The sequence below is a fragment of the Neoarius graeffei genome, chromosome 12 (genome assembly GCF_027579695.1).
Source record: "Neoarius graeffei isolate fNeoGra1 chromosome 12, fNeoGra1.pri, whole genome shotgun sequence".
Taxonomy (NCBI): domain Eukaryota; kingdom Metazoa; phylum Chordata; class Actinopteri; order Siluriformes; family Ariidae; genus Neoarius; species Neoarius graeffei.
Genome location: NC_083580.1, coordinates 68,961,393 through 68,988,487, shown reverse-complemented (window position 1 = coordinate 68,988,487; position 27,095 = coordinate 68,961,393). Strand labels below are relative to the sequence as shown.

Sequence of the window (27,095 nt, the reverse complement as noted above, 5' to 3'; positions counted from 1 at the left end):
TGCGCGCGTTCATGTGTGTGTTCACTGCTTCAGTTGGGTTAAATGCAAAGGATGAATTTCACTGTGCTTGAGTGTGTATGTGACAAATAAAGGCTTCTTCTTCTAATGGAGTGTGCAGGCATGCATCATTGAAAAGGACACATTTTGTACGTGTGCATAGGACAAACACAGGCATGGCTGAAAATTCTCTGAACAAAGGACGCAGTTTTTGGTCGAATTCAAAGGATCCTAGATGTCGGAACAGTCCTTCAGCAGGATTCGATGACATGGCATCCTTCAGATCCTTCCTTCACATTAAGAAACACTTTTTGTCTTAATCCATTTTCATGTGCATGCCCCAAGATGTATACTTGTATTATATGGACCTACCATGTAGCCACACTCATTAGCCATTTAATCAAGTGCACTTGCCATATACACTCCATCCATTATCTGTAGCCGTTTATCCTGTTCTACAGGGTCGCAGGCAAGCTGGAGCCTATCCCAGCTGACTATGGGTGTGAGGCGGGGTACACCCTGGACAAGTCGCCAAGTTATCGCAGGGCTGACACAGAGACAAACAACCATTCACACTCACATTCACACCTACGGTCAATTTAGAGCATCTAATTAACCTAACCTGCATGTCTTTGGACTGTGGGGGAAACCGGAGCACCTGGAGGAAACCCACGCAGACACGGGGAGAACATGCAAACTCCACACAGAAAGGCCCTCGCTGGCCGCTGGGCTCGAACCCAGGACCTTCTTGCTGTGAGGCAATAGTGCTAACCACTACACGTTTTTATTTATGACATTTGATAGATGTCTTATCCAGAGCGACTTATTGTAGTGCTTCTTATCACATACTGGTTCACTTGGTCAGAGACTAAGAAAAACCCTTTTGGTGAGGTTAATATACTCACCATGCACTTTATTAGGAATACCAGTATACCTGCACATTCATATGATCATCCAGTTAGCCAATCATGTGACGACAGCAGCAGATGCAAGTCAAGAGCTTGAAGTAAGAGTCACATCAGACATCAGAATGGGGGAAAATGTGATCTCGGTGACTCTCACAATGACCATGGCCTGGTTGTCGGTGCCAGACAGGCTGGTTTAGGTATTTCCGAAACTGATGATCTCCTATGAAGCCTCCTGATAAAATGTGCCTACTGATTGTGGTGTAATGCTTATCACATTTATCACACACGGACTTTTCTTATTTTATTTGGTGTGTGTGTGTGTGTGTATACATGACAGTTGGTGGTGGGTGATCTAGGTACAGGAGCAAGCAACATGAAGCTGAAGGTGTTTCGTGGCACTGGGCTGCTCAGTGAGAACACCCTCCTGGACCTGCCCACTGGTCTGGTGTCTTTCCTCATGGACCAACATGAGCCTCGCACTCCCGCCATCGCTGTGGCCTCAGGCCCCTTCATCTATATCTACAAGAACCTGCGGCCCTATTTCAAGTTCACTCTGCCAACCCTAGAGGTCAACCCCCTGGAGCAGGATGTATGGAATCAGGCTAGAGGGGTGAGTGAGCCTTCTATCATCTATCGAGCTGTGTGTCTACATCTTTTGCTTTGCAGCAGAGAACTGCTCATCTCATCTCATTATCTCTAGCCGCTTTATCCTGTTCTACAGGGTCGCAGGCAAGCTGCAGCCTATCCCAGCTGACTACGGGTGAAAGGCGGGGTACACCCTGGACAAGTCGCCAGGTCATCACAGGGCTGACACATAGACACAGACAACCATTCACACTCACATTCACACCTACGCTCAATTTAGAGTCACCAGTTAACCTAACCTGCATGTCTTTGGACTGTGGGGGAAACCGGAGCACCCGGAGGAAACCCACGCGGACACGGGGAGAACATGCAAACTCCACACAGAAAGGCCCTCGCCGGCCACGGGGCTCGAACCCGGACCTTCTTGCTGTGAGGTGACAGTGCTAACCACTACACCACCGTGCCGCCTCAGAGAACTGCTACTGACTGTTATTAGTTGAACGAATGGAGTAGTTGTACTCTGTCTTACATTTATGTAGTACTGTCTGTTAAAATAAGGTATAGTCTCATGTATGTTATGTAACAATACTCTATATGGCCAAAAGTATGTGGACACCTGACCATCACACCCATATATGGACCTTCCATGTATTTGTATTTGTATACTGTAGCATTACTATTTTTTTTTTTCCCACTGGAACTAAGAGGCCCAAACCTGTTCCAGCGTGACAGTGTCCCTGTGCACAAAGCATGCTCCATGAAGACATGATTTGCCAAGGTTATAGTGGAAAACTCAAGTGGCCTGCACAGAGCCCTGATCTCAACCTCACTCTACAACTTTGTGGTAAACTGGAATGCAGAATGTACCCCAGGCCTCCTCACCCAACATCAGTGTCTGATCACAGTAATGATGTTGTGGTTGAATGAGCAAATCCCCACAGCCACACTCCTAAATCTAGTGGAAAGCCTTACCAGAAAAGAAGAGATGGTTATAACAGTAAAGGAAGGACTAAATCTGGAATGGGAAGTTGAACAAGCACATGTGCATATGATGGTCAGGTGTCCACAAACTTTTGGCCATATAATGTGCCTTACTGAGAAGAATTCATAGTTACTGCTTCTAACAGCCCTTAGGCTTTCAATAGTATAAGTGGGAATGATGATGATGATAATCCTCACTTATACTATTGGAAGTCTAAGGGCTGTTTGAAGCAGTAACTATGAATCCTTATGAATTCTTCTCACTAAGGTACATTATATGGCCAAATGTTTGTGGACACTTGACCATCACATGCACGTGCTTGCTGAACATCTCATTTAGGATTTTTTATTATTATTATTATCTCATCTGGCCGACAGGTGATGAGCTTATACCATCATGTACTGTCCATCGTCCATCTGGCGTTGTCCACGTGTCACGAAAATCGCTTCTTCTCTCTCAATTCTTCACCGATTTTTTAAAATTCTTTTTGGCAGGAAGGTAGATCTACCTGGGGTGCATATACCAGTAGTTTCTACCCAAATTTGCATAATTGCAATTAATAATGAAGATATGGAGTAATTAAGCCCTAATGTGCAATTTCTACACAAATTGCTTCTTCTCCCTCAATTCTTCACTGATTTTGATTCTTTCTGGCATGAAGGTAGGGGGACCTAGGGTGCATATAACTTCTATCCAGATTTGCTTCATTACAATTATTAATGAAGCTATGGACTAATTAAACCTTAATTAGCAGCTCAGCAAAAGTCACTTCTCAGTCAATTCCTCGCCGTTTTGGATTCTTTCTGGCAAATATTCCTAGGGTGGATATAGCTTCTATATATAGGTTGTATATAGCTTGCAACATTTATTGCGCAAGGTGGCCCACTTTAGATGGTTCCTTCTGGACTAGCCGGGGCCGGAGTGAGCTACACCGTCATTGACGGTCTCGTTATGATTATTATTAAAATAGTAATTTGTATTTTAAATTAAATTGAAATATTTTCAGTTCAGAGAAATGTCAGAATTCTTGTCTCTGGTAACCACATATACACACCACACATGCAGTAGATGGAGATTAGCTTGAGCCCTCACCTTAACAAATCGTTGGCAAGTTTTTTGAATTTCTTGACATGTTCCAGGATTAAGGTTTAATGCATGTGCTCTGGACACTTACAGTAATGCTTTTATGGCTGAGGACTACAGTTGACTTGCTAACTTTAGGACTGCAGTTGTCATGAACAGTTTTGCACTCAAGTTTCCATCAATGAAGAGTTTATAACATCAACGAAACTGACTTCATGTTAAAACTGTTAATGTTATAGTCATGTTGTCTGTTGTTGCCCAAATGAGGATGGGTTCTCTTTTGAGTCTGGTTCCTCTCGAGGTTTCTTCATGTCGTCTGAGGGAGTTTTTCCTTGCCACCGTCGCCACAGGCTTGCTCATTGGCGATAGATTAGGGATAAAATTAGCTCATGTTTTAAGTCATTCAAATTCTGTAAAGCTGCTTTGCGACAGTGTCTATTGTTAAAAGCGCGATACAAATAAACTTGACTTGACTTGACTCACTTCTAGACTTATTTCAAGAATTCTCTCTTGTTTTAGAAAAACTTCATCATTCTTTGATTGAAACATCTCATCTCATTATCTCTAGCCGCTTTATCCTGTTCTACAGGGTCGCAGGCAAGCTGGAGCCTATCCCAGCTGACTACGGGCGAAAGGCGGGGTACACCCTGGACAAGTCGCCAGGTCATCACAGGGCCAACACATAGACACAGACAACCATTCACACTCACACCTATGGTCAATTTAGAGTCATCAGTTAACCTAACCTGCATGTCTTTGGACTGTGGGGGAAACCGGAGCACCCGGAGGAAACCCACGCGGACACGGGGAGAACATGCAAACTCTGCACAGAAAGGCCCTCGCCGGCCACGGGGCTCGAACCCGGACCTTCTTGCTGTGAGGCGACAGCGCTAACCACTACACCACCGTGCCGCCTGATTGAAACTTATGATTCCTAATTTTCAGCATAATATTTTAAGTACTTACTTTATCCTGTGTGTGTGTGTGTGTGTGTGTGTGTGTTGCGTTGTCTCTCCAGGATATGATTGACCCAATGACACTAAAAGAAATGTTAGAGGGTATAAGGTAAGTTTAATAACTGTACAGAGTTGCACGTGTTTATTGAGCAAGTAAATGCCAGAGAAAAGCACACTTATGAAAAATGCTTCTTAATCATTTCCCGTTTGTTCTTTAGAGACAAAGCTGACATCGCACTATCAGTCAGATCACTACGGTAACATTTTACACAAAACCAATTTCTCCAGCTGTGTTTTGTACTTAATTCTACGATGTTTTGAATTGTGCTTTAATCTTGCATTAGGTTCCTCATGCTTGAACCACAGGAAATGGAGTCTTACGTTAACCTTCTCAAAGAGCAACCCATACGCAGACAGGTGACAGGCCTTGTCTTATTTACAAACACACACACACTCGGGTTTGTACAGTAAATCCAGACATCAACCCTTATTGTCTTAAATTTATTTCGAAATGAGTGCAGATTTGAGCACAAACCTATGAACAAATCTGCCTGAAGTTCATGAAACAGCTGTATGACGTCAAAGCTAAACCCGTTACTTATAATTTAGTATAAAATTCCTGCATTGAATGTTATTAATTGGAATACATGACCTACTATATTTGCTATACTTATTAATTATCTTGATTGTGGTTATTTAAATGCAAATTAAGTATTTTTCAGATTTGATTGTGCAGATAGGCCAAATATGAAAGTGACGAATAAGGAAACGGATTGTGGAATTTGTGGACAATCATTTTATGATCAGATTTGGCTGTATGTAACTTTAATGAATAAGGGTGGCTGTGTGTAATGTTTTGTCTGCCCTTAGACGGTCATTACATGCATAGGGACACTGAAAAAGAACATGGCGGATGATGATGCCGTCAGCTGTCTGGTTATCGGCACAGAAAGTCAAGATGTTTATATCTTGGACCCGGAAGCCTTTACAATTCTTTCAAAGGTGAGTAGTTCAGTTTAATTACTAGGGCTGTAACGATACACCCAACTCACGATTCGATTCGTATCACGATTTTTGACCCACGATTCGATACACCCACGATTTTTTTTAAACATGTTTTTTTAAAGTAGTAAATTTTACTTATTAACATTTACTTACTTACGTTAACTATTTAATAACAAATAATTCAGACCACTGCAGAGAATGAGTAATGTGTATGCAAAAATGAACAAATGTATATCCAAAGATTGTTTTATTTCTCAAAATAATACTGTTGAGCCGGAAGCTCTGTTTTTTCGGTTCTGAAAAAGTCATTTTTCCAAATCGTGTAAATCCGTTAAGATTTTTTTTTTTTGGGGGGGGGGGGTAATAGGGGTGGCTCTCTCACTGTCTCACTCTCATAGGGCCAATGATTTTCTGTGATCGCGGAAAACAGATGGAAATTACGGAATTTTTATAGTGAAACATTGCTCGCATGTCAAAGTGTAACTACCGCAGAAGGCTTCTGCATAACTGCCGCCAACGCCCAAGCAGACATGCCTTCAGTGTTGCCAGATACTGCTGACGTTTTCCACCCCAAAATATGTTCAAAACCCGCCAAAAAGCACCTAAAACCGCCCAATCTGGCAACACTGCATGCCTTTCCGGTCAAAGCAGCTGTGTCGTTGATTGTGATTGGCTTGTGGCACACCTAGCCAGCCAATGAGCTGCTTGTTTACAGATTCGCTCCCCGCGTCGCAACCAGAATGGCGACTGCTTAAAAGAAACGAATGTTCTGGTGGCCAAGGACGCCATATGGTTGCCAGTGGCGAGTGTGGAATTTAAGTAAGTTTAAAATGTAATTTAAATAAAAAGTAAAAGTATGGGGCGGCACGGTGGTGTAGTGGTTAGCGCTGTCGCCTCACAGCAAGAAGGTCCTGGGTTCGAGCCCCGGGGCCGGCGAGGGCCTTTCTGTGCGGAGTTTGCATGTTCTCCCTGTGTCCGCGTGGGTTTCCTCCGGGTGCTCCGGTTTCCCCCACAGTCCAAAGACATGCAGGTTAGGTTAACTGGTGACTCTAAATTGACCGTAGGTGTGAATGTGAGTGTGAATGGTTGTCTGTGTCTATGTGTCAGCCCTGTGATGACCTGGCGACTTGTCCAGGGTGTACCCCGCCTTTCGCCCGTAGTCAGCTGGGATAGGCTCCAGCTTGCCTGCGACCCTGTAGAAGGATAAAGCGGCTAGAGATAATGAGATGAGATGAAGTAAAAGTATTCATAAATTGAAGTTTGGAAGCGCCTTTGTTTTTGGGCTGAGGAGAAGTTTGAAAGGGTGTACCGCGATTCTGCCTTCTTGTATCTCGATACGGATCGTGGCTCTGCGTATCGCGATTTCGATACGCATATTGTTACAGCCCTATTAATTACACTAGTATTTCCAAGGTGTAGAAATGTTGGTAGGATTTAAATATGATCTTTGTGTCTGCAGATGTCACTTCCCAGTGTCCCTACACTCATGGATGTGACTGGTCAGTTTGATGTCGAGTTCAGAATCATTGTAGCCTGTCGCAATGGGAACATCTATATATTGCGCAGGTGTGTGTGTGTGAGCAGCCAACCAGTGTTTGTGTGCTATAACAGATTACTGCATCTAACCTGAATAAATGTGGAGCTGTTGTGATCAGCAGCAGTGCAGTGCACCAGAAAACATGGTGTCAAACTAATCACATTCTTGCATTGGACATGTTTTCATTACAGGGACTCGCAGAAGCCCAAATACTGCATTGAGCTGTCCTCTCACCCTGTTGGACTGGTCAGGATGGGAAAGAACGTGGTAGTGGGCTGTGCTCAGGAAACTATGCAGAGTTTCACTCAGAAGGTCTCACTATCTCACCTGAACACACACACTGGGTGGCATGGATTAATCTATCAGAGCTTCTTTTTAAAAATAATCTAATCACTGCAGCTAATGTAAAGAATTGTAAAATGTCAAAATTGTGGTACGATCATTCAACTATACCAACAGTCTGACTTTTTTTGTTTTATTTTTCGAAGGGGAAGAAGTTGTGGACGACTTACCTGCCTGCTCCAGTCACCAGTATGGCCCTGCTGGACTTGCCCACACGGGGCTTCCAGGCCGTACTGGTGGCCCTGGCTAACTGTGAGGTCCATGTGTACCGGGACAAGAACGTAGTCAGCACCATCAAAACGCCGGTAAAATACATAGAGCCATTGTGAGAGCTGAGATAAGCGTACATTTTTAGAAGCTATAGTAAGCGAAATGGCCTTGTTTGACTATTTCTTGTAAATACGATATTTCGCCCTAAAAACATCAAGCATTATTCTATCCACATTCATTGGATATGAGCAATCGCAAGCTCTGATTGGCTACTCTACTACTAGACTATCAGCTCATATACTGTGAGTAGAGAAAAACAAAATGGTTGAGCGTGTTGCTGAACCAACCGAGGATGAAATAAAAACTGTACTGGAAAACCCCAAAAATTCATCTCATCTCATTATCTCTAGCCGCTTTATCCTGTTCTACAGGGTCGCAGGCAAGCTGGAGCCTATCCCAGCTGACTACGGGCGAAAGGCGGGGTACACCCTGGACAAGTCGCCAGGTCATCACAGGGCTGACACATAGACACAGACAACCATTCACACTCACATTCACACCTACGGTCAATTTAGAGTCACCAGTTAACCTAACCTGCATGTCTTTGGACTGTGGGGGAAACCGGAGCACCCGGAGGAAACCCACGCGGACACGGGGAGAACATGCAAACTCCGTACAGAAAGGCCCTCGCCGGCCACGGGGCTCAAACCCGGACCTTCTTGCTGTGAGGCGACAGCGCTAACCACTACACCACCGTGCCGCCCCACCCCAAAAATTAAAAATAAAAAAAAGCAACAAAATATGGAATAAAACTATTTGATGGTAAGAACATATCTTTTTTTTATTTTTCAAGAATTATTATTAATATTATTATCACATTTTTCACAAATTGATACTGTCATTTTGTTGGTTTGTTTACATTCTAAGCGGAAATTATTTTGTCTGACGTTTTGTGTAAAGTTTTTATTGATTGAATTTGCAAAAAAATGAAAATAAAAATGCTCTGTTTCTCAAAATCCAGTGAATGTGGATAAAATAAAACAGTTATTCCTCTCAATCTCATCATACACGGCTTATAGACAACTCGGTGCTACGTGTCTCATCAGCTATCAGCTCATGTACGACTCGGTTCCTTGGAATAACTGTTAAATGTAAATGCACGTAAATAATCTACGGAATGGGCACCTTAGCATTTTGCATCCTTTCATATGCTTCCTGATTCCTGTTGCTGTTGGTAATAAATCGTACTTGCGCTTACTCGAGATTTCAGTATGAAAAAATTGCCGGTTCCCCATTATTATTATTAGGATCTGCTATATATTGTTGTTGAATTATTCTAAATATGAATTTAAATAGTTTCTTGCTTTTATGTTGCACTGTATTGTAGTTGACAGGATAATGCAACCCCATTTATCAAACCACATTTTTGATTGCCCCAGTTTTCGTGTTTTATTAACCTGAACTACCCTTAACTGAAATGCCTTTTTTGGATGACATCTTTCTCTTATAGGACGTAGTGACCAGCATTTGTTTTGGCCGTTATGGTCGTGAAGATGGAACGCTAATCATGACTACCAAAGGTACTGTTGTTTCATTAAAAAAAAAAAAGAGCTGTATGGAAGGAGTGAAACACAATGAGGTGTGCTGTAAGAGGAAAATAACCAACAGCAGGTTGATATGATGCTGTTACTATGCTGATGTTGATTACTTTCTTTTAACAGCATGTCCAGAAGTGTTTTTTTCTTTTTATACCACAGCGGTTTCCCAACACTACCAAAATGTTATTTATTAAAAATTTTGTGTACATTTTATCAGTACAACATTTAATGTTGTGTAACATCCATGAAACAAGTTAGATGTACAGTAAGTCTTAATGTATTTAACAGTTATTCCACAAAATCGAGTCGTACATGAGCTGATAGCCGACGAGGCGCGTAGCACCGAGTTGGCTATAAGCCATGTACAACGAGATTGAGTGGAATAACTGTTTTATTTTATACACATTCACTGGATTTTGAGAAACAGAGCATTTTTATTTCTATTTTTTGCAAATTCGATGAATAAAAACTTTACACAAAATGTCCGACAAAATCATTTTCGCTAAGCGTGTAAACAAACCAGCGAAATGACAGTAGCAATTTGTGAAAAATGCTATAATAATAATAATTCTTGAAAAAAGATAGATTCTTACCATCAAATACTTCCGTTCTATATATATATATTTTTTGGGAGGTTTTGTTTTCCAGTACAGTTTTTATTTCGTTTTCAGTTGGTTCAGCAACACGCACCGCCATTTTGTTTTTCTCTACTCATGGTATATGAGCTGATAGCCTGGTAGTAGAGTAGCCAATCAGAGCGCACGATTGCTCATATCCAGTGAATGTAGATAGAATAAAATGTTTTAGTCTTAGTATGTTGATAGTATAGTGCAGGGGTTTTCAAAATGTGGGAGAGTCAGCCCCCCTCAGAGAGCAAATAAACAACAGCGCCCCCCTTACAATTTTTGTTGTTGCTATACTTAATGTTCCATTCGTATTTAAAAAAAAATGGGTGTTGTACACATTTTAATTTTTTTCTTTTACGCATTTTAAACATCTGTGCTTTTTGAAAACCTATTTTTTTCACATTTAAAACATCTGTGCTTTTTTAAAACATCTTTTTTTTACACATTTTAAACATCTGTGCTTTTTGAAAACCTATTTTTTGCACATTTAAAACATCTGTGCTTTTTTAAAACATCTTTTTTTTTACACATTTTAAACATCTGTGCTTTTTTAAAAACATCTTGTTTTACACATTTTAAACATCTCATAGCATCGTTAGCTAGCACCTTTTGGCAGACAATACACTGTGGCAGTGGAGCATCTTCAGATCCAGTCCATGAAAATCCAAACTTTAAATAATCGTGGTCATACTTCCTTCTTTTTTTTGTTTGGCCCAGACTCTGTCTCCTCACTCACTGTAGCTTTAGGTACTAAAAATCGATCCATTTTGTCTCTGGCAAAGGCTAGCTGAAGTTCGCTAAATGTCCGCAATCGTAACTTATTCTGGTTTATTTTTCCTCACGTTGCGCCCCCCCGAAGAACTCTGGCGCCCCCTAGGGGAGGTGCACCCCACACTTTGAAAAGCCTTGGTATAGTGGATTTAACTTCATCGACTGTACTTTATCTACTGCTTTGTATTAATTTCTTTCATGTTGTGCAGGAGGAGGTCTGATCGTTAAGATCCTGAAGAGGACGGCTGTGTTTGATGATCGGGACGCCATCTCTGGTCCTCCAATAGCCCAGAGCATCCGAATAAACGTGCCTAAAAAAACCAAGCTTTATGTGGACCAGACCATGAGAGAAAGGGAGAATGCTGTGGGTAGGTACAGCCACCCGAAGCACACAGGTCTACATAGAGATCAGAAACAGTTGAAGAAACCGCTTTGTCATGGTTCATATTGTATATCTCTGAAATGATCTCATCTGTGGAATGTTGTACAGCCATGCACAGAGCCTTCCAAATGGACCTGAGCAGGCTGCGGCTAGCTGCAGCCAGGGCCTACGTCAAAGCCCTGGAGTCCAGCCTCACTCCTATCTCAGCCAGCTTGACAGAACCTCTAAAGATGAATGCGGTGGTAAGCGTAAACATGTTCCTGGTGGCTGTTTTTCAGTTACCAGTTAATACACCTTAAGTATTTATGCCCATGGTCATTACCAGTCAGCCATTTTAGAACACGGTTTATTTTAACATTTGCATTTAAGCGAGCAATAGGCTTATTTTAAATGCTCTAAATTTAGATTTTAATAAATAATACATACAAGTAAATGGAGAAAGGCTTGTGACCTTTAATTGGAAACAGTTCAGATCTAATTGGAGACAAGGCGTTTTTCAACATACAGATGGAAGACAAATTGAAGGCAAAAACAACATGGTGGTGTGTGTTAATAAGGTGTTTGGTCACCAAAAGCCACTGGAACAACTCCAGTGAACCTTGCCATAGATTCTCCAGGTCTCTGAAGCTGTAATGTACCAATGGGTGTCGTTCTCTTAAAATAAATATTCTCTCTGATGTTTTGATGATGATGGTGGTGGTAGTGGTGAGCGCTGTCTGACACGTCAGCCCAAAATCTGCCATAGGTCTTTTAATCTCTGTAAAGGCCTAAGCGTATGATTTACTGCATTTTCATTCTCATCAAACCATTCAGGCGGCATGGTGGTGTAGTGGTTAGCGCTGTCGCCTCACAGCAAGAAGGTCCGGGTTCGAGCCCCGTGGCCGGCGAGGGCCTTTCTGTGTGGAGTTTGCATGTTCTCCCCGTGTCCGCGTGGGTTTCCTCCGGGTGCTCCGGTTTCCCCCACAGTCCAAAGACATGCAGGTTAGGTTAACTGGTGACTCTAAATTGACCGTAGGTGTGAATGTGAGTGTGAATGGTTGTCTGTGTCTATGTGTCAGCCCTGCGATGACCTGGCGACTTGTCCAGGGTGTACCCCGCCTTTCGCCCGTAGTCAGCTGGGATAGGCTCCAGCTTGCCTGCGACCCTGTAGAACAGGATAAAGTGTCTAGAGATAATGAGATGAGATGAGATGGGTGGAGTCATCCTGGAAGAGACCATTCACATCAGGATTGAAATATTTCATCATCAGATAAAGGACATCAGTTAGAGCTTTGTCGTGACCCTTCTGTCTAAATGGACAAGTGGACTCAAACCATGTAGCAAAATGCCTACGACAGTATAATGGAGTCTGTGGTTTTTCCTTTTGTCACCCTTTTGTATATAAGGGAGACTTGGGACAGCTTGTATTTCCATAAATTGATTAGATTAGATTAGATTAGATTAGATTAGATAGAACTTTATTGATCCCTTTGGGCGGGTTCCCTCAGGGAAATTAAAATTCCAGTAGCATCATTACAGAATAAATGGAGAATAGAAATAGAGAAAAACTTCTAGATAAATTAAATTAAATTAGGTATTTGCATATACCAATATAAAAAAGAATAAGATATTCCAAGCAGGCGGCACGGTGGTGTAGTGGTTAGCGCTGTCGCCTCACAGCAAGAAGGTCCTGGGTTCGAGCCCCATGGCCGGCAAGGGCCTTTCTGTGCGGAGTTTGCATGTTCTCCCCGTGTCCGCGTGAGTTTCCTCCGGGTGCTCCGGTTTCCCCCACAGTCCAAAGACATGCAGGTTAGGTTAACTGGTGACTCTAAATTGAGCGTAGGTGTGAATGTGAGTGTGAATGGTTGTCTGTGTCTATGTGTCAGCCCTGTGATGACCTGGCGACTTGTCCAGGGTGTACCCCGCCTTTCGCCCGTAGTCAGCTGGGATAGGCTCCAGCTTGCCTGCGACCCTGTAGAACAGGATAAAGCGGCGAGAGATAATGAGATGAGATGAGATATTCCAAGCATTCAAGTTGTAGATGACATCAGAAGTTAGATCTTGCCCTTTAGAATAACCAACTTCCTTTGGAGCCATGAAGCTGGACACTGCAGTAAGGTTTGTGCAGATCAATATTTTTATAAACCAAAACTTGTATTTTCTTCTTCACATCCACTTCCATTCTATGGTGTAATGTACGCTGGAGAATTTGGGATGTGTTAGGAATTAAAGTATGTAGCCTAGAGTTACCATATATAGTATTATTTATTAAACTTAAATTCTGGGGGAAAAATAATTCAGGATTTTTTTTTCAAAATGGCCAGATGGGGAGAGTTGGGGCAGTTCATCATGTTACAGGTTTTATTATTTTTTTCTTAAAAATGTGGTCATGTACTAGCCTGGCAAGCCAGACTAAATGTGAATATTTAGTCTGGTCTCGGTCGTAGACATTTCCGAAGGGTGGGGGTGGAACAACCCGCTGTCTTTCAAACTGTCTCTGTGCGTATAGGCCAACGCTCTGACCAATCAGCGCAACAGTGACTGTGACGTAGTCAGAGCGACAGAAAGCAGTGGGGGAGGCCTTGAAATAAATAATTTTTCAAAATGCGTATTAATTAATAAACAGGTTCTAGATATTAAGAAGTTTGGAGATAATGACCACAAGTTTGGAGTCTGTACCACATACTTAACATACACTTGTTTTTTTTTAAAGTGTTTTTCAAGGGTTTGCTTAAACTGTTTTTGAGAGTTTTTATTTAGTGGTGTTTGGTGAAATAATTTCCCTTAAATTTAAAATAACGGGAAAATAAGAAACAATCAAAAAGTAATGTTTCAAAGCTGTTTATTAATTCTTCGTACTGCACAAACTAGCCCCATCCTTTTGGCTACGAGCGGAGCCAGCTGGTAGATCAGACTTTTGCCATAGCCGGTCGGCAAAACAGCGAAAACGTGCTTCTTGAAAAGGAATGAGCGGAGAGCCTCTTCCTGCTCATGTTTCAACAAAAACTCCAAGTCTTGTTAGGACTAGGACTGTTTTGGCCTCTAGAGGCCGCTGTTATTTCCTTTTCATGTCGTGTTTATTTTGGCCTCTAGAGGCCGCCACTGTTCCTGTGTTTTGTGTTTGTGTTAATTGCCTAATTATCTTCACCTGTGTCCTTAATTAGTTTGTCTATTTATACCCCTGAGTTCAGTCCTCTTGTCATGGAGTCTTTGTGCTGTTATGTTTATCTCCAGTTTCCTTTGTACTGTGTTTTTTGATCTTCTTAGCTTTTGTATTTTTGCACTTTGCTTTTCTTTTGGATTTTACTCTTTGGTTTTTTTTTTTTTTGTCTTTTGTTTTGCCCTGTATATAGTGTATATAGTTTAAATAAACCTTTTGATTCTTTTTCTACTTCCGCCTCACGCCTCTGCATTTGAGTCATCCCCCTGGTGGCCTAGTGGGGGTTTGCTGGATTATCACACCAACGAACCAGGTTCGAATCCCAGCAAAACCCTAACAGAAAGACTCCGTCATGACCGACTCAGCAGAGGCTGCTTCAACTGTCTACCCGGCCAACCTTCAGGGAATTATGGCAGCTTTGACACGCTTCGGAGCGACCATGGACGCTCATGGACGTACGCTCACCAGCCAACGTGAGGCCCTCGCTCGCCACGAGGAACTGCTTCAGCAAATTGGGAAAACCCTGGCACAGCTGACATCTCTGCCTGCATCTCCTGCTCCTGATCCAGTTCCTGCTCCTGATCCAGCTCCCACTCCTGCTCCAGTGCCTCCTGCAATGCTGCCTTCTTCACCTCGCGAACCCAGCCTTCCTGCACCACAGAGGTATGACGGCAAGCACAGTGAGTGCCGAGAGTTCCTTACCCAGTGTCAACTCACCTTTGAGCTTCAGCCTACCACCTACACTACGGATCGCCGCAAGATTGCCTTTGTGATCACCTTATTAGCTGGTAAGGCGCGAGCCTGGGCTACTGCTATCTGGCAAAGACAGGGACCTGAGTGCTTTGATTTCCAGCTGTTTTCTGAAGAGATGCTTCGGGTCTTCGATCAGGCAGACATTAGTACCGACGCAGCCCGAAAGCTCATGTCCATCCGGCAAGGAGGAAGCGTCGCAGATTACGCCATCTCGTTCCGAACACTCGCAGCAGTAAGTGGATGGAACGAGACTGCCCTGGTGTCAGCCTTCCACCATGGTCTGTCTGACCCCATCAAGGACGGTCTGGCCTCTATTGGATGCCCAAGTGACCTCGAAACCCTCATCTCACATGCTATTCGTCTGGACAACAGGATGAGAGAACGCCACCAAGCCTTGAGCCCCCCCAGCCTCCCTACCTCTACCTGGAGACCGTCTACCTCCTTCAGTGACTGTCCAGAACCCATGCAAGTGGGTCGTACTCGCCTCTCCGCATCTGAGAGGGAGCGCAGAAGGAGGGACAAGTGCTGCATCTACTGTGGCAAGCCTGGTCACTTCCGAGCATCATGTCCCGAACTCTTGGGAAAAGGACCGCCCCGTCCAGCCGAGGGAGGGTTGTGACGGGGCCTACCCTCTCTCCCGGACTCCCTGGCCAAGGAATCTACATCCCGGTCTCCATCTCCTGGGGTGAGTCTGTCCACTCTTGTCAAGCTTTGATAGACTCAGGGGCGGCTGGGAACTTTATGGATATTCACTTCGCCCAAAGCATCAATATTCCGACTGCACCTCTTGAAGTCCCTCTGTCTGTGTCTGCCCTCGATGGCCAAGCGTTAGGTGATGGAAGAGTCACTCAAGTTACTTCTCCAGTCTTCCTCCAGTCTCAAGGTCACAAGGAAGAAATATCCCTGCACCTGATTCCTTCACCTGAGTTCCCAGTTATTCTAGGCCTTCCTTGGCTTACTCGCCACAACCCTCGCATAGACTGGGTAACAAGCCAGGTTGTGGAATGGGGCCCTGCATGCCATGCCTCTTGTCTGCTCTCTAGCTATCCTGTGTCTCCTGCCGAGCCCCCTGATCTCACCGAGTTATCTCAAGTTCCCACAGAGTACTGGGATCTCAAGGAGGTATTCAGCAAGAGCAGGGCCGCCGTTCTTCCTCCGCACCGGGCCTACGACTGTGCCATCGACTTGCTCCCTGGGACTACCCCTCCTCGTGGCAGACTGTTTTCACTCTCTCAGCCAGAACGCAAGGCCATGGAGGAATACCTCAAAGATGCCCTGGTCTCTGGGTTTATTCGACCCTCCACTTCACCTGCTGGAGCCGGCTTCTTCTTTGTCGGCAAGAAGGATGGGGGGCTCCGACCATGTATTGATTACAGGGGCCTGAATAAGATCACTGTGCGCAACCGATATCCCCTTCCGCTGATGTCCACAGCTTTCGACCTGCTCCAAGGCGCCACCGTCTTCACCAAGTTGGACCTACGGAACGCATACCACCTCATCCGTATCCGACAGGGAGACGAGTGGAAGACTGCCTTTAACACCCCGTCTGGGCACTACGAATACCAGGTGATGCCCTTCGGACTCACCAATGCACCAGCTGTTTTTCAGGCCCTAATCAACGACGTCTTAAGGGACATGATTAACCTATACGTTTTTGTCTACCTCGACGACATCCTTATCTTTTCCAAGACCGTGCAGGAGCACCGCCACCATGTCCGCCAGGTTCTCCAGAGGCTGCTACAGAACAATCTGTTCGCCAAGGCCCAGAAATGCGAATTTCATGTTCCCGAGGTCTCCTTTCTGGGATTTATTGTACGGACAGGCCAACTCCAAATGGACCCTGCCAAGACCCTGGCCGTCCGGGATTGGCCTACTCCCAAGTCCGTTAAGGAGGTTCAGCGGTTCTTAGGATTCGCTAACTTCTACCGCAAGTTCATCAGGGACTTCAGTTCTGTGGCAGCACCCATGTCAGACCTCACCAAAGGGACAGGTGGATCTTATGGCTGGTCTCCTCAGGCAGAAAAGGCGTTCAAAGACCTCAAGGACCGCTTCTGCACGGCACCCATTCTGGTTCTCCCGGACACCTCCCAACCATTCATCGTGGAGGTGGACGCCTCGGACAGTGGTGTCGGCGCGGTGCTCTCTCAACGTTCGGAAGGAAAGCTGCACCCCTGCGCTTACTTCTCCCACCGCCTGAGTCCTGCTGAGTCCCGGTACGATGTGGGGGATCGAGAACTGCTAGCGGTCAAACTGGCCCTTGAGGAGTGGAGGCACTGGCTGGAGGGAGCACAACATCCATTCCTGGTTTGGACTGACCACAAGAACCTGGAGTACCTCCAGCAAGCCAAGAGACTGAACCCTCGACAGGCTAGGTGGGCCCTGTTTTTCAGTCGGTTTGACTTCACCCTCTCATACCGCCCCGGCTCCAAGAACACCAAACCTGACGCACTGTCCAGACTGTTCTCTGCCACTAACAGGGAGAATGAAGTCGGGCCTATTATCCCTGTGTCCCGGATTGTGGCCCCTGTCCGCTGGGGTATTGAGGAGGCTGTCCGACGAGCCCAACGCCAGGACCCCGGTCCTGGGACGGGGCCACCAGGCCTCTTGTACGTCCCACATCAAGCCCGGGCCAAGGTTCTCCAGTGGGGTCACTCTTCCCCTCTCACCGCCCACCCGGGAGCTCGGAGGACCCTGGACTTCCTGAAAAGACGCTTCTGGTGGCCTAACATGGAGAAGGAAGTAAGGTCATTTGTCCTGTCCTGTGAGGTTTGCACCAGAACTAAGAACCCACGACAGCGTCCCCAGGGTCTCCTGCATCCTCTGACCATTCCCCGGCGTCCCTGGTCCCACGTGGCAGTCGACTTTATCACGGGTCTCCCTGAGTCACAAGGTAACACGGTCATTTTGGTCTTAGTTGACAGATTCTCCAAGGCCTGCCGCTTCATACCACTGTGCAAACTCCCCTCTGCTCTTGAAACTGCGAAACTTTTGTTTAATCATGTCTTCCGAGTCTTTGGTCTTCCACAGGACATCGTCTCAGACCGAGGGCCCCAGTTCTCCTCCCGAGTGTGGCACGGGTTCTGCAAGGTCATCGGAGCCACTGCCAGCCTCTCCTCTGGGTTTCACCCACAGTCCAATGGTCAGACGGAGAGGCTCAACCAGGACCTGGAAACCACCCTGCGAGGCCTGGCTATGGATAACCCGACATCGTGGAGCACCTGGCTGCCATGGGCGGAGTACGCCCACAACACCCTGCAGTCATCGGCCACCAAGCTGTCGCCATTCCAGTGCCAATTCGGGTTCCAGCCACCTCTGTTCCCGGACCAGGAGGAGGACGCGGGGGTGCCCTCGGTCAACCAATATGTGAGACGGTGTCGCAAGACCTGGAGCAAGGTCAGGAAGACCCTCATACAGACCTCCAGAACCAACCAGACTCAGGCCAACCGCCATAGAAGACCTGCACACGCTTTCCGCCCTGGGCAGCGTGTTTGGCTGTCCACTAAGGACCTTCCACTGCGGGTGGAGAACCGCAAGCTTGCTCCTCGCTACATTGGCCCCTTCAAGGTGGTGCGCAGGGTGAACCCTGTCTCCTACCGGCTCCAGTTGCCCCGGACTCTGAGGATCAACCCCACTTTCCATGTTTCCCTGTTACGGCCCGTACTGACGTCTACGTATGCCCCTGCCCCTAGGAACCCCCCACCCCCCCGCATCTTCCAGGGGCAGACTGTGTTCACTGTGAATCGCCTGCTTGACTCCCGCCGGGTCCGCGGCGGGTTGCAATATCTGGTGGACTGGGAGGGCTATGGTCCTGAGGAGCGCTGCTGGGTTCCTGCTCGGGATGTCCTTGATAAAGAACTATGTCGGGACTTCCATTCGGCCCATCCGGATCGCCCTGGGAACGTCAGGAGACGCTCCTAGAGGGGGGGGTCCTGTTAGGACTAGGACTGTTTTGGCCTCTAGAGGCCGCTGTTATTTCCTTTTCATGTCGTGTTTATTTTGGCCTCTAGAGGCCGCCACTGTTCCTGTGTTTTGTGTTTGTGTTAATTGCCTAATTATCTTCACCTGTGTCCTTAATTAGTTTGTCTATTTATACCCCTGAGTTCAGTCCTCTTGTCACGGAGTCTTTGTGCTGTTATGTTTATCTCCAGTTTCCTTTGTACTGTGTTTTTTGATCTTCTTAGCTTTTGTATTTTTGCACTTTGCTTTTCTTTTGGATTTTACTCTTTGGTTTTTTTTTTTTTTGTCTTTTGTTTTGCCCTGTATATAGTGTATATAGTTTAAATAAACCTTTTGATTCTTTTTCTACTTCCGCCTCACGCCTCTGCATTTGAGTCATCCCCCTGGTGGCCTAGTGGGGGTTTGCTGGATTATCACACCAACGAACCAGGTTCGAATCCCAGCAAAACCCTAACAAGTCTAATTCTTCTAAAACTGATTCCAAAGCGGAGTCAAACGCGCGCTGTTCACTAGCCGTAGCCATCTTTCCTGTTGTGCTTTCTCCAGCGTCGCGCAGCTTTGTCGTCACTCCTGCAAAAGCCCGCCCAAAGAATCCAAACAAAAACCTTGCGTTGTGATTGGCGGGCACGACTTGATGCCTGGGGTGTTTTGTTGATATGGTGTGAGGCTAGACCCACTCGTAGGCAAAAATATTTTTGGCCGCTAGGCGGGTGGGTCTAGTTTACTAGGCTAGGCATGTACCTGCATGAGGACTAAACTTATTTCATTCCTTCTTGAGAATGGAACTGTTTAGTCGAGTCAAGTTTTGGCTAAATGGGCATTTTTTTTTCTATCACTGTACCAGCATTGTGTGTTCATACAGTTTACATGTAGTACAAGCTTTGATGATGACTAAAAATTAAACATGTAGGCCTAGGTATTTGATTTTGCCCCAAGTCTCCCAACACAATGTCCCGTGTCTCCCCACAAAAAAAAAAGACAGAAAAAGTGAAGCCTGAAGGCCAGTATATGTGACAAGCTGAGAAACTAATGTTGTGGTAAGAGGGGATAGTAATGCAATATAAATGTGACGCTACCTGCAAAGAAATTCACAGTCTACAAAAGCTGAAAACGTGTCCCAAGTCTCCCTATGTATAGTTATTGTAAGTAAACTGTAATTTATATCTCATCTCATTATCTCTAGCTGCTTTATCCTGTTCTACAGGGTCGCAGGCAAGCTGGAGCCTATCCCAGCTGACTACGGGCGAAAGGCGGGGTACACCCTGGACAAGTCGCTAGGTTATTGCAGGGCTGACACATAGGCCAAGTTTACATTAGACCGTATCTGTCTCGTTTTCTTCGCGGATGCACTGTCCGTTTACATTAAAACGCCTGGAAACGCCGGGAAATGGGAATCCGCCAGGGTCCACGTATTCAATCCAGATCGTGTCTGGTCCGGTGCTGTGTAAACATTGAGAATACGCGGATACGCTGTGCTGAGCTCTAGCTGGCGTCGTCATTGGACAATGTCACTGTGACATCCACCTTCCTGATTCGCTGGCGTTGGTCATGTGACGCGACTGCTGAAAAACGGCGCGGACTTCCGCCTTGTATCACCTTTCATTAAAGAGTATAAAAGTATGAAAATACTGCAAATACTGCCTATTGTGTAGTTATGATTGTCTTTAGGCTTGCCATCCTTCCACTTGCAAGTGGTAAGTGACGCGCATGCCCGACATGCACTGAGATCACACACACAGCGGCTCAGTCCCAAATCACTGCTTGTGTGCTTCACTCGCACGCTCTGTGAGCTGCGCAGGGCCGGAGTGCGCACCCTCCAGAGGGCACTCGCTGTTCAGGGCGGAGTGATTTGGAGCGCAGGATGCCTGCGGAGCCAAGCGTATCCGTGTATTGGCGTTGCTGTGTGCACGCGAATCGTGTATTGGCGTTGCTGTGTGCACACTAATCGTTTTAAAAACGTTAATCTGATGATCCGCTGATATGGTCTAATGTAAACCCCACCATAGACACAGACAACCATTCACACTCACATTCACACCTACGGTCAATTTAGAGTCACCAGTTAACCTAACCTGCATGTCTTTGGACTGTGGGGGAAACCGGAGCACCCGGAGGAAACCCACGCGGACACGGGGAGAACATGCAAACTCCACACAGAAAGGCCCTCGCTGGCCAGGGGACTCAAACCCGGACCTTCATGCTGTGAGGCGACAGCGCTAACCACAACACCACCGTGCCGCCCCGTAATTTATATCCTTTTAAAAAATGTGACTGACTGACAGTGTTTTTTTTTTTTTTTTCCTTCCCCCTCTGAGTTAGGTTCAGGGTTTAGGCCCGTCCTTCAAACTCACTCTGAACATCCAGAACACTGCAGCATGCCGCCCTGTAATGAACCTAGCCATCAGTTTCCTGTACAATGAGAATTTGTACAGCATGAGGGCAGCCTTCTTTAAGGTAAGCGCCGTTTGTTTTTGTTTTGTTTAAATTATTTTTAAGTAGTATGTAATAAGTCGAACAAGTAGGAATTGGATCATGCCTTATTGTGTTGTCTCTGTAGATCCCCCTGCTGGTTCCAGGGCTAAATTATCCCATTGACACATTTGTGGAGTGTCTGAGTGATAAAGGGATTTCAGACATCATCAAAGTGAGATTTTCATTTCACAAAATATCTTGTATGAGGATTGAATACATTGTCCATTCAGTGTATGTCCATTTTAAAATGCTGCCGTGTTTATTTGCTGCAGGTGTTTGTGCTGAGAGAAGGGAAGAGCACACCGCTCCTCACCGCGCACATTAACATGCCCGTAAGCGAAGGGCTGGCACTCAGCTAGGACACATGGATAAGATGGCCCCTGTACACACTAGTACTGGATGAGCTTGTCGCTGTGTCCATGTAGAGGCAGGGCTTATAGCCATTAGGCCACAGAGACTGAAGAGACACACTGGAGATCATCAGAGAAGCTTGTGCTGGCCGTAGAAACCAAACTTTAGGTCAAATCAGAAAGAGGAGTTTTGATGTTATTGCTGCAGTCACAGGTGTTTCACTGTAAAAGGCCACATAGTGTGTGTGTGTGTGTTTTGCTTTTTTTTTTTTGGTAAAATACTTTGCAATAATATTTTGGTTAGTATTTATATGTACACTAACTAGCCACATGGACAAATAGGAAAGATCTTTTCCGAGCTTCATGTGTCCAGTTTTGCTGAGCCTGTCTCCACGTTCCTGTTCCTGGCTGACAGAAGTGGAACCCAGTATGAAAATCCCAGCTCTCAGTAGTTTTTGAAATACTCAGTCCAACTTCTCTGGCACCAGCAACCACAGTCACAGTAACAGAGATCTCGTTTCACCTCCCTTACAGTTTTTATCCCTTGCTGGCCAAAAGGCCCAAAGGGGGATTATGTTGGGGCGATGTCTGTCTGTCTGTCCCGGGAAGGGTGCTCACCTTCTGAAATCAACACCTCTCTCAATTTTTGGGCGAATTTCTTGAAGCTTGGCAAAAGGCCTTGTTATATGACAGTAGTACGCAGATTGCGATTTAATTTCTTTTGTGAAAAATTTCCCAGAGTTTTGACCCTTGTACTTTTGACAATTTCTTGAGGGTGTACGTTCTTCTGAAATCAACTCCTCACATAATTTGTGGAGGAATTTCACCAAACTTGGCAGGATTCTTCGTTATATATCAGTAGTACGCATATGGTTATTTTGTTCAATTCAGTCACATTTTACCAGAGTTACAGCCCTTGATTAACAACCTTGTAGTTTCACAATTTCATGAAGGTGTGTTTGCCTTCTGACATCAACTCCTTTCACAATTTTTGGACGAATTTCTCGAAGCTTGGCAAAAGGCCTTGTTATATGACGGTAATACGCAGATTGCGATTTAATTTCATTTGTGAAAATTTTCCCAGAGTTTTGACCCTTCATTAAATAACTTGTACTTTGACAATTTCATGAGGGTGTACGTTCTTCTGAAATCAACTCCTCTCACAATTTGTGGAGGAATTTCACCAAACTTGGCAAAAGGCTTTGTTATATGACAGTTATACGCATATTGAAATTTCGTTCAATTTGGGCAAATTTTACCAGAGTTATCTCATCTCATCTCATTATCTTTAGCCGCTTTATCCTGTTCTACAGGGTCGCAGGCAAGCTGGAGCCTATCCCAGCTGACTACGGGCGAAAGGCGGGGTACACCCTGGACAAGTTGCCAGGTCATCACAGGGCCGACACATAGACACAGACAACCATTCACACTCTCATTCACACCTACGGTCAATTTAGAGTCACCAGTTAACCTAACCTGCATGTCTTTGGACTGTGGGGGAAACCGGAGCACCCGGAGGAAACCCACGCGGACACGGGGAGAACATGCAAACTCCACACAGAAAGGCCCTCGCTGGCCACGGGGCTTGAACCCGGACCTTCTTGCTGTGAGGCTACAGCGCTAACCACTACACCACCGTGCCGCCTACCAGAGTTATGCTCTTGATTATTAACAAACTTGTAGTTTGGCAATTTCATCAAGGTGTGCTTGCTTTCTGAAATCAACTTCCCTCACAATTTTTATTATCCCCCGCTGGCTGAAAGGCTAGAAGGGGGATTATGTCGTGGCGATGTCCGTCCGTCCGTCTGGGGAAGGGTACTTACCTTCTGAAATCAACTCCTCTCACAATTTTTGGAGGAATTTCATGAAACTTGACAGGATTCTTTGTTATATGTCGGTAATACACATATATTGTAATTTCATTCAATTCAGTTGCATTTTACTAGAGTTATGGCTGAGTTGCCAGCGGGGGATACTGTGCTCTCAGAGCACTCTTGTTCTGAATTCCTAAAACACATGGTCTGAAATTTCCTCTTCTTTTCTCAAAATAGTAAACCCCAAAATTCAAGCTACACTTACAAAATCTTTGACTTGTCTTGCAAAATCAAACAAACAATTGATTCAAAACTATTTTATCTTTACTCAAAGCCAAACACTGCCGTCAGACAACACACATAGCCAGCCAATCATTACACACTACATATATAAATGCAAAACACTGTACTCTGGGCATAGCATAAGAAAAATCTTTATTTACTGTGGGCTTTTTGCATATTCATGCACTTACGAAAATTTACATGTAAACAAGAAAACATGCAGCAAAAATAAAAAAAAACTGCCTTATGATTTTACAGTAAGCAATGTCAATCATTCATTCTGCTTCAGCGTCATGCCTCTAAGCTGGGTCAGGCCACAGGACTTCATCTACGTCACAGGCAATCTTCTCCCTTGCTAAGAAATGGGAAAAGAATCCTTTGGCATGCTGAATCCAGCCTGGAAAATATTTAATTCATATCACACGCTGCATCTATTGATTGGAGCAGATTTTCCCAGGTATAGGGGTTTCTGTCATATACTTTCCACCGCCATGCTGAGAAAAACTCTTCTATAGGGTTTAGGAAGGGAGAGTATAGTGTAAGGAAAACATTTCTAAAACACTGGTTATTGACGAACCGTTCACATATTCTTGGACGACAGTGAAAGCTTACGTCCCAAATGGCAGCAAAACAGGATGCTCTTTCTGCTCAGGTCTGAGCAAACCAGCCTATTGACCATCCAGAAATGTTAGAAGACATTCAGTGTTGTATGACCCTAACGTGTCATGGCGGTGGAGAACCCCATAGCCCATGTTTACATTAGACCGTATCAGCGGATCATCAGATTAACGTTTTTAAAACGATTAGTGTGCACACAGCAACACCAATACATGATTTGCGTGCACACAGCAATACCAATACACGGATACGCTCAGCTCCGCAGGCATCCTGCACTCCAAATCACTCCGCCCTGAACAGCGAGTGCCCTCTGGAGGGTGCGCACTCCGGCCTTGCGCAGCTCACAGAGCACGCGAGTGAAGTGAACAAGCTGTGATTCGGGACTGAGCCGCTGTGTGTGTGATCCCAGCGCATATCACTTACCACTTGCAAGTGGAAGGATGGCAAGCCTAAAGACAATCATAACTACACAATGGGCAGTATTTGCATCAGTATTTGCAGTATTTTCATACTTTTATACTCTTTAATGAAAGGTGATACAAGGCGGAAGTCCGCGCCGTTTTTCAGCAGTCGCGTCACATGACCAACGCCAGCGAATCAGGAAGGTGGATGTCACAGTGACGTTGTCCAATGAGACGCCAGCTAGAGCTCAGCACAGCGTATCCGCGTATTCTGAATGTTTACACAGCACCGGAGCTGACACGATCTGGATTGAATACGTGGACGCTGGCGGATTCCCGTTTCCCGGCGTTTCCAGGCGGTTTAATGTAAACAGACAGTGCATCCGCGAAGAAAACGAGACAGATACGGTCTAATGTAAACGTAGCCATAGGTGCTGATGACAGAACATATGGTCACGTTGCCACCTTGCTGGCCAGGCACTTCTATAGTGGCACGTTGTCCAATTATGTTGCGACCCCTTCTCTTTTTCATGAGATTGAATCCAGCTTCATCCAAGAAGATGCATTCAGAAGGCTTCTCCATGGATTCCAATCCAAACATTCTCTATACAGAGTGAATATAGACTACAGTTAATTTTGTAAATGAGGCAGCATGACAGGCTTCATGTCTGTTTATACATGTGCTGCTTTACATACAATACAGTTTATTCTATCCACATTCACTGGATATGAGCAATCGCACACTCTGGCTACTCTACTATTAGGATATCAGCTCCTATACTGTGAGGACAGAAAAACAAAATGGCAGAGTGTGTTGCTGAACCAACCGAGGATGAAATAAAAACTCTACTTGAAAACAAAACCACAAAAAAGTAACAAAATATGGACTAAAAGTATTTGATGGTAAGAAATGTATATATTTTTTAAAAATTTTCAAGAATTATTATAACATTTTTCACAAATTGGTAGTCATTTCACCGGTTTCTTTACATTCTTAGTGGAAATGATTTTGTTGGATGTTTTGTATAAAATTTTTATTTATCGAATTTGCAAAAAATAAAAATGCTCCGTTTCTCAAAATCCAGTGAATGTGGATAGAATAAAACTTATTCCACTCAATCTCATCGTACATGGTTTATAGCCAACTTGGTGCTATGCGCTTCATCAGCTGTCAGCTCATGTACGACTTGATTTCATGGAATAACTATTAAATATATGCCAGTGCTATAGTCAAGCCAAGTCAAGTTTATTTGTATCGCGCTTTTAACAATAAACATTGTCGCAAAGCAGCTTTACAGAATTTGAACGACTTAAAATATGAGCTAATTTTATCCCCAATCTATCCCCAACGAGCACGCCTGTGGCGACAGTGGCAAGGAAAAACTCCCTCAGATGACACGAGGAAGAAACCTTGAGAGGAACCAGACTCAAAAGGGAACCCATCCCCATCCAGGCAACAACAGACAAAATGACTATAACATTAACAGTCCTAACAAAGTCAGCTTCGTTGATGCTATAAACCACGCACCAACGGAAACCCGAGTGCAAAACCGTTCATGACAACCACAGTCCCAAAGTCAGCAAGTCAACTGCAGTCCCCAGCCACAAAAACACCACTGCAAGAGTCCAGAGCGTCCTCCAGGCGCGACCCCCAACTGTCCACATGGGGCCATCCTCCACAGGAGCGATGCAATGAGACTCCAACCAGACACAGGGCACCAGGATGGACCAGGCAGGTCCGAGGAGCATAAGAGGCCAGCATCTCGATCCCAGGACCGACATGTAACTCAAAGGGACAGATTTTTTTTTTTTGGGGGGGGGAGAAGAGAGAGAAAACACAGGTTGTTAGGTATGCTCAATGTCACCTGAATAAGTAGGAACAGTATACATATTGCACTGAGTACAAGCAGGGACTCCGGCAACTAACTATGACAGCATAATTAAAATGGGAGAGCCAGAAGGTAACACAGGCATAAGGGAGCCCCGGGACATATATATGACTATATATATATACATACTATAGATTTGCTGTAAATGTTCACTTACTTGCACATATTGAAATCGTTGCTCTTTCACTCTTTCTGAGTTTTGCTCAAATGGTAGGCTTGTTTCATCCTTATCTGGCTGATTTGTAGCACACGGTCAATTGTGAAAAGACTCGCCCTGTTTATTCCTTCAAAATGCACGTTGTCTTCAGTAATGTGCTGTTGTATTTCATGCAGTGGAATTGCATTATTTTGAATGACCATATCAACAATGAGAGTCTCCTGTTGTTTTGAGAATAGACATGTCCTTCCACCCTCACGTGGCTATCTTTCAATTCTACA

At 44.9% G+C, this 27,095-nt stretch overlaps 1 protein-coding gene across 3 annotated transcripts in view; it reads left to right on the top strand.

Moving 5' to 3' along the window:
* bbs1 (Bardet-Biedl syndrome 1) overlaps positions 1 to 24,823 on the top strand; it is a 28,087-nt gene extending 3,264 nt beyond the window's left edge. For 2 of the 3 annotated variants that reach the window (XM_060936304.1, XM_060936303.1), the window contains exons 4-17: positions 1,243 to 1,515; positions 4,574 to 4,620; positions 4,730 to 4,768; positions 4,856 to 4,928; positions 5,382 to 5,513; positions 6,976 to 7,082; positions 7,245 to 7,365; positions 7,542 to 7,700; positions 9,116 to 9,185; positions 10,810 to 10,968; positions 11,091 to 11,224; positions 21,151 to 21,285; positions 21,389 to 21,475; positions 21,576 to 24,823. In XM_060936304.1, the coding sequence (XP_060792287.1) occupies positions 1,243 to 1,515; positions 4,574 to 4,620; positions 4,730 to 4,768; positions 4,856 to 4,928; positions 5,382 to 5,513; positions 6,976 to 7,082; positions 7,245 to 7,365; positions 7,542 to 7,700; positions 9,116 to 9,185; positions 10,810 to 10,968; positions 11,091 to 11,224; positions 21,151 to 21,285; positions 21,389 to 21,475; positions 21,576 to 21,662 (1,623 nt within the window). In that variant the 3' untranslated portion in view covers positions 21,663 to 24,823. Of the gene's footprint in view, positions 1 to 160; positions 1,516 to 4,573; positions 4,621 to 4,729; positions 4,769 to 4,855; positions 4,929 to 5,381; positions 5,514 to 6,975; positions 7,083 to 7,244; positions 7,366 to 7,541; positions 7,701 to 9,115; positions 9,186 to 10,809; positions 10,969 to 11,090; positions 11,225 to 21,150; positions 21,286 to 21,388; positions 21,476 to 21,575 lie in introns of all 3 variants that reach the window. The other variant, XM_060936305.1, reaches the window with a different exon arrangement.
* Positions 24,824 to 27,095: the final 2,272 nt, after the last annotated feature.